Source organism: Lampetra planeri, chromosome 4 (genome assembly GCF_965212315.1).
Source record: "Lampetra planeri chromosome 4, kcLamPlan1.2.h2, whole genome shotgun sequence".
Lineage (NCBI taxonomy): Eukaryota > Metazoa > Chordata > Hyperoartia > Petromyzontiformes > Petromyzontidae > Lampetra > Lampetra planeri.
The window spans coordinates 11,114,467-11,130,201 of record NC_136110.1 but is presented as its reverse complement, the minus strand read 5'-3'; the positions used below and the strand labels follow the sequence as shown (position 1 = coordinate 11,130,201).

At 41.7% G+C, this 15,735-nt stretch overlaps 1 protein-coding gene across 3 annotated transcripts in view; it reads left to right on the top strand.

Annotated features, from left to right (window-relative positions):
- Positions 1-15,735, top strand: part of LOC144717691 (uncharacterized) — a 131,310-nt gene that overhangs the window by 36,347 nt on the left and 79,228 nt on the right. Inside the window, exon 1 of one of the 3 annotated variants that reach the window (XM_078593245.1) lies at positions 5,710-10,099. The exons of the other annotated variants lie outside the window; for them this stretch is intronic. Coding sequence (XP_078449371.1) covers positions 10,064-10,099 — 36 coding nt within the window. The 5' untranslated portion in view covers positions 5,710-10,063. Of the gene's footprint in view, positions 1-5,709; positions 10,100-15,735 lie in introns of those variants that run through there. 3 annotated transcript variants of the gene reach the window in all.

Sequence of the window (15,735 nt, the reverse complement as noted above, 5' to 3'; positions counted from 1 at the left end):
TCTTAACCACAGTGTCACCTGACCTCATTACTCAGTAACCAGGTTTCAATATTCCCTATTCCACTGGAATGTGCATTCACTTGTAATGCAGCATATTCTACAGATGGTAAAGATGCTCCGGAAAGTAAGTCGCATGCCAAACGTGTGCTTGGGGTCAATAGTGTACTGTAATGCAAATTTGTTCCTGTACTAAAACTCAACGAAAATGTTTTCTTTTACCGGGTAAGGCCCACTGAGCTGTATAACTTTTTCAGAAGCAAAATTTATAGTTGAACGAAGTGGCTTATAATGCAGACATTTATAGCAGCCAAATACTCAAAACGCATGTTTCTAAATGTGAATGGAAAAGCCGGAGGAACCATAGAATAATCCACGCGACCGCAGGGAGAAAGAGAGACACACGCAGTCTCCAAATATGCAGGCGTCGGGGTCGGGATCGAACCACAACTCACTCCTGTATACCAGGCGGGGTAGTTAACATCTCAAAATCACGGCATATGTACACACTATCCGGATTATAGGCTCCCCCAAATTTGGCTTTCAAATACAGGGATAAAATTGTATTTTAATGCGAGAATATGGCACTGTTGTGCACTGCTGTTTGCGTGGCATTTGCAATAAGTGGCTTATGAGGGCCATCTGTGATGTGCAAGATAGATGATTGTATCTGTGAGCTGCCAATCTGCAATATATGAAGCAACTTAATGACTAGTTCAAGTGCTACAACCACGTCAGTGGAAATGCTGGGTTTAAAAAAAAAAGTCGATTTTTATTTTGAGTACAAGGAAGTACATGTTGTCACCGTGTAGTCAAACATTAACGCACTGTTGCAACTAGTTGGGCCGTATATTGGTGTAATCTCTTCAACCCAGACGTGTAAGGCATTTTATACACCATTCTCGTTTGTGAGGAATCCATGCGAATGTCAAATTACCACGCCAGGATAGTGACTTGCGCACAAAGAATCATCTTTTTTTCTGTATAAATTGGCTTTGTAAGGTATTTCCTTATAGAGTGTCTGGTGTTTATTGATACATGAATCAGTTTCTTTGTTTTCGTGTGTCGTGCAGCACGTATTGCAACTCGTATATACAGCACTGTACATGTATATCCAGTGATATTCTTGGTTCCTTAATCCACTGTTAAATTGAATACAGCAAAAACGTGTTCATGCGGTATTTGTGCATGTAACTCGTGGTGTCTCGTGTATTCAGGGTGACCATGAAGGTACAAACCATTATTAAAGAATTGTAATTTGACAGCAGCTTTAACCGTGTGATTGACATGTTGGCAATGTACAGCTATGGATCATGTACTTATTTTCAAACTGGGAAAACTTGAGTGATATTCAGCAGCGCGCTTACCGGTTTCATTCGAAAGACTGTCACACCCTCCCCCATCCCCCCCCCCGGAATTTCAGCAGACGCACTGGGGCTGCACGGCGCAGTATATCGAACCTCGGTGCAATTCGTATCGCCGTCCCAGAGCTCCGCACGATGCCGTGGCGGCGGGTGCGAGGTGATTTTATTTTTTAAAGGGATGATTCTGGACTCGTTTCTTTAGAACTGCTTTTTTGCACTTTGTTTTGTTGTCCTTGCCCCGCGCCTCCGATTAGCACGGTCGGCTACGTACGGTGCGAAAAAAGTTCAACATGCGTACATACATCCGACCAAATTGTGGGTTTAGTTTTATCCGCCTAGGGCGGTGACGCGGCACGGCGGTAGCCCGTTGCAGAGGTCTTGTGGTACGAATCCGGCGGACGCCCCGGTTATCACTGCGAGTGTATTGAACCGCGATGTATGTATGTTTGTTGAACTTCTTTCACATTGTACATAGCCAACCGTGCGAATTGGAGATGCGGGGGAAGTTCAACAAACTAAACACAAAAAGCAGTTGTAAGGAAATTAGTTTTCAATTTAGATTTAAATACCACGTGCCGTCCGCTTCGCAGTGGAAGTTAAAGGTCCCCTGACGTCATCACCACCCCTCAGTGGCGAGATGTTATCTCCCTTGCCTGGTATACAGGTGGTCGTGAGTTCGGTTCCGACCCTGATGCCTGTATATTTGGAGTTTGCGTGTACTTCCCGTGGTCGTATGGATTTTTCTCTGCGTCCTTCGATTTTTGCACCACATTTAGAATCAACATGCGTTTAAAAGTATTGGGCTGCTGTAAATTTCCCCATGATGAGTCACTTTGTTGAGCACTCATTTGTGGCCAGGTTGCTTGTGAAAAAGAGCTATAAAGGTTAGTGGGCCTTGCCTGGTAAATAAACATAGTTTAAATTTTGATTTAAAGCTTTCGTGACTGCAGGGATTCATATTCTTGGTTCTTTTGGTAAAGTCACGTAGAAGGGAAATAATAAAATAATATCAATATACAATTTTCTTGCTGTGGATTTCACACCTGATGATGATTGCTTGTGTTGCAGTCGAAACGTCGTGAGAATTTTTATTGTTTTATATTTATATTATTATTTCCCTTCTACGTGACTTTACTGAAAGAACCAAGAATATAAACATAGTTTAGTTTGAGACTAATTCCCGAGGTCACTGTTGCATATCAGACTGGTCTTTGTAGTTCTCACCTGGTTTGGCAAAATAATATTTTAACTCGTGCAAATGCGGTCTCATATGATTTAATAATGGGTGATATTTTTATGGACATCCTGTAAATTAATATTACTTACTATTTCGTATTGCATGCATGTATAACTAAGACAAAGATTCCCCCCGTATAGCCTGAACAAACTGTTGACAAGTGCTATTCGCGAGCACCTACATATACACACACACATAAAAACTTGTTGATATATGATTATAATTATAAGCAGGGGAGGTTGCCACATTGAGTTAAAAGTGGTACTTGCACAAAGATAACTGATTAATGCGTGGCATATTAGCACATCGTGTTACTCTGTGAATTGTGAGATGTTGGGCACATAGTCCATGATGAAATGCAGCTTACAAGGCAGTGTGAATTCTAATACTGTCCAGTTGAAAATATCCACTTTAACATTGTATGACATAATTACATAACTATTTTTTCGCCATCAAAATAGCCTCCCCTCATTTATTGCGGCTTTGCCCTTTTTGGAAACTTCAAAATTTCAATAATTGTTGCGGAATTTATTGTCTGCTTATACTTACGGCACGATTGCAAATTTAAATAAATTCAATTGTGCTTATCACAATGAGTTATACATTTGGATGCAGATATTTGGAATTGTTTTGGCACAGGGTTTTTGATGACAACTTTTATAACCTCTTGGCATGGCATTGCTGCTGCATGGTTATGCAACATGTTTATGATTATGATATCGTATTAAAATGTGCAGTGTTCGTTATTCTGATCTGTGATTGTGGCAGAACGCTTGGCTCACAGTGGGCGATCTCAGATCCTGGCCTGGGGTGATGCGGCCCCAATCATTCCCTCCCGAGGTTGATCATTAATAAGATAAGTGGTGCCACCTCCTTGGAAGGCAGCGCAAGGTGTGTCATGTCTCATGTGTGGACTTGCCCCCCAGCTTGGGAATGTGGAACTTTGGCAGCAGCTGCTGCTGCTATATAACTTTCCACATGATGATAAGCCACTTCGTTGATCTATTATTTGGGGCCACGTCGCTTCTGTAAAATAAGCTAATGGCTCAGTGGGCTTTAGTTTAATTTGTATTTCTTTTAAGTGGTTTGCTTCCCTTTCATATACGTTGCACCCTGTAGTGTTTTTGTATTGTTTGTTGCTGCGACGTTCTGACCCGCACATGCGCATCTGTGAAAAAAGCTTTATAGCTCATCGGATTCCTCCAGTATAAATAAATATTCAGGGCCTCTTATAAATAAACAGCAACGGACAGCTGTGTAAGCTTGACAACATCTTAAACGGAGTACTTTATCAATGAATGTATTGACTGCGCATTGATAAACTACATCAATCGGACCATGGCAATGCGTTGTCATTGTGAGTCACTCACTTCAGGTTACGTATTTTTAAACTGAACAGTTTCAACAGACAGTTCAAGCAAATGCCATTTTGGTACTAACAATTAGAATAAGTCAACAGTATTAAGCACTGTGTAATGTAAAACAGATGTCAGCATAGCTATCATTTACAAAAATACGTGTGAAGATTTCGTCGGTCATTAGCGTAATTAAAATTTTACTGGTACTTTAAATAAGGCTTTGTAGAAAATTGCATAGGTTTCTGAAGGGTGCATTTGAAAAGCTGCACACGGCTTTATTGAGTCTCCACCTTAAGCGTCCTGGTTCAAGCACGCTTGCCGAGTCATGACTAACAATCACAGTGCAGTCATTTGCCCTGAATTACATCTGAATTTAATTATAGAGTACCGCCCACTGAAAATGTAAAAACAGGCCTTGGATGTCGTGTTTGTGATGTTACGAGTCATGTGATACCTAAACCGCTCCAAAGTCCTTCCCTTCTTCAGCAGTGGAATGACAAAAGGGCTGGTAGTTAATATTAATACCTTTTGATGTACAAGTTTCCCTTGCTGAATACAGGTTCGGTTTGTGCAATTTTGTGTGGATATGCGGCGAACTTATTTCTACCCAAAATTTGCTCCGTGCGGTTTAAATTCACTGTGCATTGTGGATTGGGTGACTGTGCGGTCTGTGCTACACGATTTCGTTGTCTGCTCTTTTTTTTGGAAAGCATCTACCGCATAAAGCAAGGGAACAACCTGTACACTCATAAGTCTTACACATCTATATTGGCTACTTAGTGCAGTGTAGATATAAGATGCATTGCTGGGGATATCTTGTGGCATCTTGGTCCAGGCGTGTACGCTGCTAGGATGTGTCGTGAGGGATATGTTGCGTCGTTGGGTAGAGTGTACAACAACGGGAACAATTGCCGATTGATACCAATAGTACGACTTCGCTATTCTTTGGCAAAGCGAGTTGATAAAAAATACCACCTGCATTTATTGTAAATAGAATGTCGGGAGTATGCATTTCAAACACAGTAATCTTAAATGGGTATATGTTTGTTTAGTTTTAATAGCATCACATGTTTTCACTCAAATTAAGTTGACGGTTAAGTTTGGAAATAATTCAGAGGCACACGTCACTTATGCGATTATGTTTTTCCTGGCACTTCAGTGCTCATCAGGACGGAATGGGCAACGTTTTGTAAGCTGATGACAGCACATTGTTCCGCAATCTAATTCATACCATTGTAGCACAAGCTGTGCATTTATTATATGTCATTTTTCTTGGGGGGGGGGGGTATAAAAGGAATGCGTTGGAGGAGGAATATCCCACCCCCACTTTCTTCTCTGCGTAAAATATTTGGAATTAGACTGATATTACATAACATCAGCTCTTGGGCTACTAACCAATCATTGTGGTTTCATGAGTCGGTGGATAATATTCCATTTCCATTTAATAACCCCCTCCTGCTGCCGTCTGTTGTGATTTCACGCGGAAGCCGTACATCGTCGTCATTGGGAGGGAGAAGATCTGAGAGATGACTCTCGCATCGAAGGTCTGAACGTTGACGCCTGGCGGTGGCGGCGAGTGAATCACTGCGTCGCCACCAAATGGTGAAAGTTGAGATCTCGTAACGTCCCGCGGGGGAGTTGGTGCGGGGGGGGGCTATCCCCGCACGCGTTGTGTGTGTGTGTGGGACGTTGTGTGTGTGTGTGGGACGTTCTGTGTGTGTGTGTGTGGACGTTCTGTGTGTGTGTGGGACGCGGTGTTCTGATATTCGGTTCCTGGCTCCAGATGGCTGGCATCGGGGGCTGTGCCGAGCGGCGTTGCTCCCCCGAACAGGAGGGGGAGTGCCGTCGTCACAGCGCGGTCGTTTAAATCACTTTGCATGCGTCTAATCCCCCCTCTCCCCCTTTCCAAGACGTCCTACAAAGTAGCAGGGTGGTGGGCTCCCCCGGCCCCCCCTCCTGTTCACTGCTGAATCTCGGGAAATTGCAAGCCGGTTCCGCGTTAATTTGATTTCTAGGCGTAGTAGTAGCGCCGTTGTTTTTAAAGGCGTTGTACACGCCGCAGAGAACAATAGCGACAACGACCGCGCTCTACAACAGCTAGCGCCGAACTGTGCCATACACCCATCCCCGCATGGCCTTGTGGGAGTCCTCGGTACCGATAAAGTTACACGTCATCTGAACGGGAAAGGGTCAATTAATGGGACGGTAATGCATATCGATGGTCACCAACAAAGCATTGCCCAAAACAAGCGAACCAACCTTAGGGTTTGCTTATGGAGTGCTGCGAGTAAATGTCTCGTGGTGCAGTCGCTTACACAAGGCTTTGCATTTTTTTCTCATGCCACATCAAATTGCCGTGCATCGATATTTTGCCGTTAATGAACACCGTGCAGCAATAAGTCAACGGTTTATGCAAGATCGCGAGGCTGGATTTGAGACGTTGTGAAAAGGCACATAATAAGTGACATTTGTTTCTTGCCAGTTCTAGATTTGCTTTTCAGTGCAACCAGGCTTTGAGAGTACTGGGTCAGCCGGGGCTTTCTCGTGCTTGTATACGTCCAGTAATAGTTGAATATCTGCTCAAGTAGAACACGGATGCGCATATGAATGCTTGTGTAAGTACTGCTCTATAATTGCCCAGCGTAGAATAATATTAGTTTCAGCAATTGTACTTTCGAGTACACAGTGGCACTTTTAAGTCTAAAGGTGGGGGGGGGACCCTACCCAGCTTGGCACAATAAATGTCTTATCCTTACAACTTTTATTTCCATATTGAATATACATTTGTGTGTAACCTTCAAAAGTGGTGAATTAAAACAATGAAACCATCGCACAGTGACCTGTTTACAGTGGTCATGAAGAGTTTATATTTACCACGTGAGAGAATATGCCAGGCAAAGGTGCAGCCCTCGAATTCTTTGCTCACCCCACTGCTAGTGGATGGGCTCGAGATTCTCCAGAGGGTGTTTTTGGCCTACTCTTCCATGCTGGCTAGACGTCTTGGGAGAATATGGGAGTTACCAACATTTTACCCCACCACACGCAACATCACCTAACTTGACGGTGGCAGGGGAGATTGAGAAATATATATATACTTACATATAAATACATGTAAGAATATACGTTTTTATATATATTTGTATATATTTATATGTGCTGGGTGTGCTTGGGAAATTGCCCGTGTATGCATTGAGCCAGCATGAATGAGACTGGTCACCAATGGCTGCACCCATCCCATCTGATAGATAAATTGATGATATTCTTGAACAAACTTTTTGTTTAACCCAGCACAAGTCTTAAACCGTATATTCATATACCACTCATTTACCTAACACTGATGCTGCGTCGCGCATGAAGCGGTGCCGTGCGCGGCGCTGCGCAAAGAGATACGCCGACTGGAAGTGGCTCCGCAAGTACAGTCTGCGGTGTCACCTTCCCGGACGGTTCTCACGATTTTTTTGCCGCTTGCTCTGCTGTTTTTTTTTTACGGAACTTGCAGATGGAAGTTTGTTTGGGTCTCACGTGTCGTGACTGCGATTGCACGATTCGGATTTTGCGTGTTTGGCGATGAAGTAAGGAAAAGGGCGTCAGCAGTGATTTTTCATCAATTCCCACACAGTCGTTTTTGGGCGGATGTGGTTATTATAACTATCAAGTCCTCGTCCAGCTAAGCTTTTCTCTCACTGGCAAGTGCACACTGACTGCTCAGCTGGTCAGCCATCTCGGCTTTTTAATAAAAGGCATCCCAGTGGGTTTTTTTGTCTATTCCCTGTACCATTTCTCTCCACAAGCTCCTTAATCGTTTTAAAATACTGCCAGTCCTTATCAACGTCATCACTTGTTATGGCTTTTGAAAACACAATTGAATATGCCCACACCCCTTGTAATTTGCAAGGTAATCTTTTTTTCTGTTCTTATTTCATGCACGCATTAATTTCGCGGAGTAGCAGGAATGCTGCCAACTTTCTCAGGCGGATGATCACGCGATTTGCAATTTCATCGTTATCGCAAATGAATTCATTACGAGCGAACAGCTATTCTTACCGCCTGGGTTTTCATCTGTTCCTGCATTAATAATTATAATAAAAAAGGCACTGCCAAAACAAGTCATAATCCAGAATTACAGTAATAGAAATCGGTAAGTAATGCAACATCCACCCGGGTGCTGTGGTCAGACAGTTAAACTGCCATTCGGAAAGGTGCCCGTTACATAAATGATTGTTTGTATGTATGTTGAACTTCTTTCGCACCGTACGTAGCCAACCATCTACCCCTCTGGGGTCAATAAAATTAGAACTACTTTGTAGGAAGTAAACATTTAACAACAATGCCCTTTGTTTAAGAAGGAACGCCTCACTTGATTCTCAAGACTGGTTTAGCAGAAGGGGGGGGGTCTTGCATTGGGATGTTTTAGCCAATTTCATTAATCAGTGTTTGACGTGCGGGAGGAAACCAGACTACCCAGAGAATAGCCACACATGACGGCATAACACTCAAAGCACTGCACGGATGGATTCGATCCACGTGGTGTGCTGCTGTTTCCTGGCTACCTCTCAGTCCTAGTGTGTTTGGGAGGTTCACGCACTTGTGCGTGATCCACCAATCCCCCCCCCCCGCCCTCAAAGGTGCTGGATTGCAGGCAACTTCCGTGGCCGGCTTCTTGGAATTGTTACGAAATAACGACGTCCTCTTAACGGAGTCTCGAGGACTGATGTTGTGTTTTGGCCATTTTCACCATTCGAAAATAGGAGAACCTTGCACGTTATCGTCACTATAATTTTATTTATCGATATCTCGCGCAAGCTTAACACAGGGTTCCCGAGGTGCCAGTGAGAAAAAACACAGTTGGACGGAGCCGTGAAAATAGGTAGCAGTGCACACGAACTTATATCACAGTTTCCAAGACAACCAAAAAACATCGTATGCACCGGGAGTGTGTAATAAACAAACGCGTAGCGAGCGGCATGGTCGTATGCCTGAGATCTACGAAATATCTTGCACGGCTTGAAAAGGCAAACGCTCTTTATTCAAGAAAGTAGGGCTAGTTTTGACGCAAAAATCGATGCCACACATCGTGTAAGCGTCTCAAATATACCCGCGACGATTTGCGTGGTTTGAGCGACGTGGGCAGCGATCCATTACGTGCAGAGTTATCTGCATTCCAGAGTGTGTGCATCAGACAACTGGATCCCATTTTCCTTGGAGGTGTAACTTTACCACATCACATGGCGCGTTTGGTATAGTTTTTTTTTGCAATGCAGGAGATTGGTGGGCGATAAGGAAAATTAACGGCTTAACCTGCGAACGGATCTCGTTATGCAGTCATCATGTTTGGACGGACGGTGATTAATTTATACGCACACAGAGATGTTTACGCTTTTTGAGCAATGGCTCAAAGTGTCTTCATATCGCATTGTTTAATAATCTCACAAGCTCAGATGTTAATGTTTCCCATGTAATGGGATGTGTGCAGCGCATGTTACCGCATGCCTAAGTTTTATTTACTATGCAGCCATGTGGCAGCGCTAAACCTGTACTCGGAAGATATTGAGTTCAAATTCCAGTCGTGGTCAACTTGGCCTGTAACAACTCCATTGTATAAAAATGAGTACTTCCCTTATGGGAAGTCAACATCGGTCCCTCTTTAAGTAGCACTGGCCTCTGCCAGAGGAATGTGGAATTTCTACCACTCGCTCGGTATCGTCAGTAGAGATGAGCACTTTCCCCAATGTTCGTTTGAGCCGAGTGACTTTGTCATTTCTAGTTGTACATTTCATATCAGGAAGGAGTTTGCTGATGGGCGTGGAGAATGAACTTTTTACGGACTTATATAAAGCTACTGCTGGTACCTATCAGGCTCTTTATAGTTCCAAAGGGTCATTGGGATAGTCAGGCTGCAGATTGTTATGCAAATTATTTGAATGGCTTTGTATTTGAGGACCGCCAGCCCCCTTGTAACCGCACGGTAAGTACAGCAGAGCACAGACGCGCGAGTCTCCATTCAATCGAGCATCGGCCAGGAGCAATCTTAAGTGTAATCCCGCAATTTAATTTTTTTACATTAATAAAAAAATTATTCGTCATAAATCAAATCTCATCCAAGTTAAATGGTTTTTTGTTTGAAGTGTAATTTTACTGTTTTGGTAAGTACATATATTTTTTCCCCCCGCTCCTGTTGTAACTTGTTGGGAGTTGTGCCAAGCCATAAGTCAGGTTACGTGAGTACTGGGATTGGCGGCATTGCTTATTCATTCTGGATTATTTATTCGATGATTCAACTTCATTCAGCTTTGGTTGAGTTTAACACGTAGGCTTTGGTTGAATCTAGCCAATCCCTTGATTGGATTTGGCACACGCTTATGCTCTTCGTCTTTCAAACCAGCTCTTTGCAATCCCCACTTCCTACTCTGGTCCACTGTATTTATCCTTTCAAGTTGCCATTCCTCCTGCCAGTTCACACACACGTAGATCACAACGTAATACGGAGCGCGCACACAGGTTATTTGGTAAATGTTGGGTCCTGAGTTTGTCGACTGATGGTGACTTAAGAAAGGGCCATGGAAGTTGCACTAATTGGCCAGACATCCAGGTCACATTTGGTGAGATAAAGTGTAGGTACTGTCACCTCTTCCGAGATGCCTGGCTGGTGTTAAAGGCCAAAATACTCTTCAGAGCCGCTCTGTAGAACTCCCTCCAATGGAGGTCCTTCTAGCAGCAATTAATTGTCGGGTTGCATCCTTTTACTTTTACCTATTAAATTCAAATGTATTTAAGTTTTTATTGACATGATTTGTTTACACTCGACGGAGGCTAATGGGAAACTATTCGTATATACAATAGCAACAGATTTTTTTACACGTATTTGTTTTAAATGCCCAATGAAATGTCACGGTGTCTTGCCTTTTTTTTCCTTTTGAAGAAGAAGAAACCTTCGCTTTTTTAAATAGAAATATATTATTTAGTTAAATAAGGTCGTGTTTTTGCGCAAGCGGTTAGTTATTTTTCCATGAGAAGTACTTTCACATTGACAGTTCATCTCCGTGGCAGTTTCTCTCTCTCTCTCCCTATTGAAACTGCCATGCAAGTCGCATCGGGAGAAATGTACACTGGATCACTGTCGTGGACGGCTGTGGTGAGTGCACATATCTTACCGACGGGAACGCGTGTGCCTGGTTTCGATTAAGGAAACGACACGTGTTCAACACATTTCTGTAAAGATGAAACGGACTGATTTGATTTTGGTCACGGTTACTCGCACCGATAACCAAAAAGTATTTTTTGTGAAATGAAACAACCATGTCTGAATTAACAAGGACTTTATCTTCGTTTTAATGGAGTGAAAGAAGGTGAACGACTGAGCTGTTTAGTACTGTCATCATTAGGTAGTTTTATTTTATATGAAGAAACAAGATGATCAGTCTATACAGGACTGTAAACAGCTATATTTATTCAATTAAACTCGGTTACTATTTTAACACCAGGACTAAACTTGGAGAAGGGAAACACATACAAATAGCCAGTTACCCAAAACATGTCTTTGTTTCCTATCAGCAGGCGGAAATAAAAAAAACTGTTTTTAGTCAAGCGGCCTTCAGGAAATTCTGGGGCCAGAACAATGGGATGCATTGTTGTATTCTTTGACCCCCTGAATGATACGTGCATCAAATCTCTTCCCGACGAGTTGATTATTTCCAAATGTTATCCTCACGATATGCTAATATCGTGTTAATTCAGGGGCCACAACGTGGCACGCGAAGACGGGGAAGCCTGGTGGAGTTCACCAAAACATCTAAACATGCAACGCAGAGAAAAAAAAGACACATTACAGAGTACAGTAGGCACTACAACAAGACAGTCCAAAAGATGCACTCGTGCACAAATACAGTAGAGATGGTGCCAAATTACAACACAACAACAGGGGGAGACCGTGCAAGGGAAGACGACGATTCAGCAGTGCACAAAAAGAGTCCAACAATGGCAACACAAACCAATGCGGAACAAGACAAAAACACAAGGTACAAATGACACATCACAGAGATATGAGGCACACATGCAGGCTGTGTATGCAAGTGAGTCAGAATGAGAAATGGCAGCAAGGAGACAATAGGGAATATTTTTTTTGGCAGGTGGTGCCATGAGAGCATTGAAAAAAAGTCAAATTTCTTTTTGCGGATGCAACTTCAAGGGGAATTAGTTTACAGCATTTAATATTTGTTGTAGTAGTCACTAAGCCATCAATGGGCCCGTCGTTTTGAATGTTCTTTCAGGTGTCTGCGATCCGTCAGCCTGTAGCGAGGCCTCCTGGATTAGGCACGACAGGCTGCATCATCATCATCATCGAGCAGGCTAAGCCACTTCGCCCGAAGGGAAAAAGTAATTTTCAATTTATTTTATTTCGTATTGCAGTTATTTGTTATCGTAGCTTAATAGGGGGTAGAAGTGTATACAAAAATAATATTTGCCTACCAAAAAATAACTGCTGTTTTTTTATGTATCGAAAAAACAATTAGCCTCAAGTATTTAATCGCCAATCGCCATGCTTTGTTGCATCATTTCGAGGTGGAATCATCCGGCCCTGGCAATAACTGCTGACATTGATTTATTTATTACGTTTTGGGCCAGAATTGGACAAAGTTGTGCCCACTTTTCACCCAAGCAATGGGAGAGCACAGAATAGGTGTTTCTTAACTCGTAATGAAATCACTAAAGCGGCGAATAATTACATATACGTCTTTAAGAACGTTTTAAATACTATAAACTAGAGGTTATTTCATATATATAGGCTGGTTTTATACCGTACATTATTGTAGCATGGTGGTTATTAACAAAATGTATTCTTGGTTAAGCTAGTATGCTCATTTTGCTCACTTGCCTTAATAGTATATGTAACGGAAAGCACTTGTATAGCTTAATTTAACCGACCAAAATCACTACATGCATCAGCTTGGCTTTTGAAGTGGCACACAGACAAGTTAAATTTTTATAAATTAGATTTACGTTCTCTTTGGTTATTTTGGTAGATTTCAATTGTTCAATGCTCATTTCAATTGTGAATGGCCTAAAAAAACTCGAACATTTATTTTGTGTCTTTCAAAAAGCCAAACAAAGTTAATTCTATCCATCGGTAAGAATGCTGCATTCATATTTAAAATAACTAAATTATTCAAGCGAACTCATTACAGTTAAAACTCAAACACTTCGTTGTTTGCAAACGGGGCCAAATACAAATCTCATTTCTTCAGTTTACGGCCGTTGGCAACCAACAGCAGAGACTGGTGTATTTATACAATTGCTACAATTTGAACTGAATTATGAAATGGTTGTCTGCATAAGAAGACCTAAACGCATGTTCTGACCTGGGTTCTAAAGGCAATGTGTCCCCTGTCGGTCTGTTTTGTTTCCCACACAGTGTTGTCGCAGCTTTCTGCTACAACACACGCATTCGTGTAACCCGCACGCACACTCATCATGCTAAATGTCAGCCATTCGTATGTATATATGCCCCTGGCACGAGCACAAAAATAAAATAAAAGCACAAGTTCTTGATACCAAATCACAAACGCGTGGACAATTCAAGTGTAGTGAAAATCAATTGTTTACTTTTAAAATAGTATTTCGAAAAATTGTCATTATTTTTATGCCTTTCTTGCAACAATCATTTGGGTCATTGTCCTGGCTTGGAAAAAAAACAATAACTGGGCAAACCAGTTTGATAAGGGATCCTCCCTGTTGCGTTTGACATGCAAAAAATGCTGACCCGTCCAATGACCGCAGAAAACATTGTTATGCTGGTATTGTGTTAGCCTGTTTAAAGAACATCGATATACTGTGGTACTTATGGAACACTACATTCTCTCATAATGTATCATCAATTCAAGCATTTAGTGCTGCTGTGTTTACAGATTGAACACATAATGAAGGAAGTCTTGATAATTAAAGCCTATGGGTGTCACGAAATAATTGCGTGTCGGTTGTGTTGTTATTATTCTCACACTTGTTTTTACAGAGAAGTCTCACTGAGCCTCATGACTGTTTTACAGGAGAGTCCTGCCAGATTTCTGCAGTCGGCAGACGATGATTGCTATGTATATTTCAAATGAGTAATTTGCAGGTAATATTTAAGATTTGTCAGAATCGGAATATGTATTCATGCTGGAGGAATCCGACGAGCTATGAAGCTCTTGTTTACAGATGTTCTGTATCACCAGATGTCCAGTAAATTGTACCCTGACGTTGGCACATCGTGGCCTTCCCTTGCGAGTGATCGCACGGGATATTTAACATTTTACTGCCCAAATTTTGTGATCTGAATGGCCGAAATTGGTCATTCTTGGTCTGATGTTTGACATTGTCAGTGATTCATTGAAATTATTTACGTTATGGGAGGACACATGCAGGTACACACACAAGGCGGCATGTGCTTTGTATGGTATTTTATCAGTCATTTCAAGTTTATACCAGTGCTGTGTTATCACGAAGCCCATCCGAGTTTGGGGAAGAAGTCAGCTGTGGAGGAGAAACATTAATCTGCTGCCGAGTTAAACATTACGACACAAGGTGGCTTTGTAGTCATATTTGAAGTTGGCCAACTGCACGCATTCACACGATTTCTGTTCCTCAAAGGTATAATGTCAGCCGGTCAATTTTATTCCATCGTAACCTTCCGACAACCATCGTGGCTCTATCAAATTGGTTAATAGTCAATACATTTCTATAACCTATTGACGTGCAGTACATGCAAACCCACAATATGTAAAATTATTCGTAGATAAGGGTTATTTCTGCAGATAATATGGTGAATTGTAGCTCTACCACCGGGTGTTTCTAATCAGTCAACACGGATAGGAGGAGTTCCACTACGTGCAAAAATCAAAGCGGTGACTGTTCGTTTTCAATAAGGTATTGCACAGTAAATGTTTTCTTAGGCGATCTGTATTTATAAATATACACGTGGTATTTTCAACAAGGTTATTGGCCGAGTCATTGTGAGCTCTGTTTAGAAGTTAGTCTTATTATACATCACAACTTGACAGTAACATCCTGCGAATGATTTTTCCTTGTTGGGTAAAATCAATTTGAAACGTTATTTACGCATTTAAACACAAAATAATATTTGTAAACCTACCTTTAAACAATGTGAACCATTGACAAAAAAGGAAAGAATTCAGGTTAACAAACAAAACCCGTGTAACCTGATTGCAGTTAAACATTTATTTTCGAAGGGAATATCGTTCGTGTAAAAATGACATGTTTCCAAAATGAGAAGTCTGTGCCTTGTCGTGCTATGCTGGTTTAATTAATTAATCTGCCATCTTTTGACACATGCATTAACTTGATGTATCCCTTTTAATGTACATTTCCATTTTAAATATGAGAGTATAAAACTCGTTCAGATCATTATGCCAGATATGAGCAAGACAGAGCTGTTTTCATCGGTATAACCATATAGGGGCTGCGTTGCATGCAATGCCAAAAATGTTTAACAAAAAATATAAAGCACTAGAGAAATCGGATAGTCATCACAGCTGTTGGCCAATAGCACTGATGTTGCATGGGCTGAACAAAAACCTTGCTTGACTGCCTCTTAAGATTTGTTTTTAATCTTTAGACCTTGGAAATCGTGCGTAAAGCATTTGCGTTTTCTGTGATTTACATTGTAATACTAAACGAAACAAAGGCGCATTAAAGCAGGCTGATAAATAAAAACAAATTGATTTGTTGGCATGCCTCGCAACGTTGAATCATAAAACTAATGTCATGTGGTTATGGTTTCGAGTGT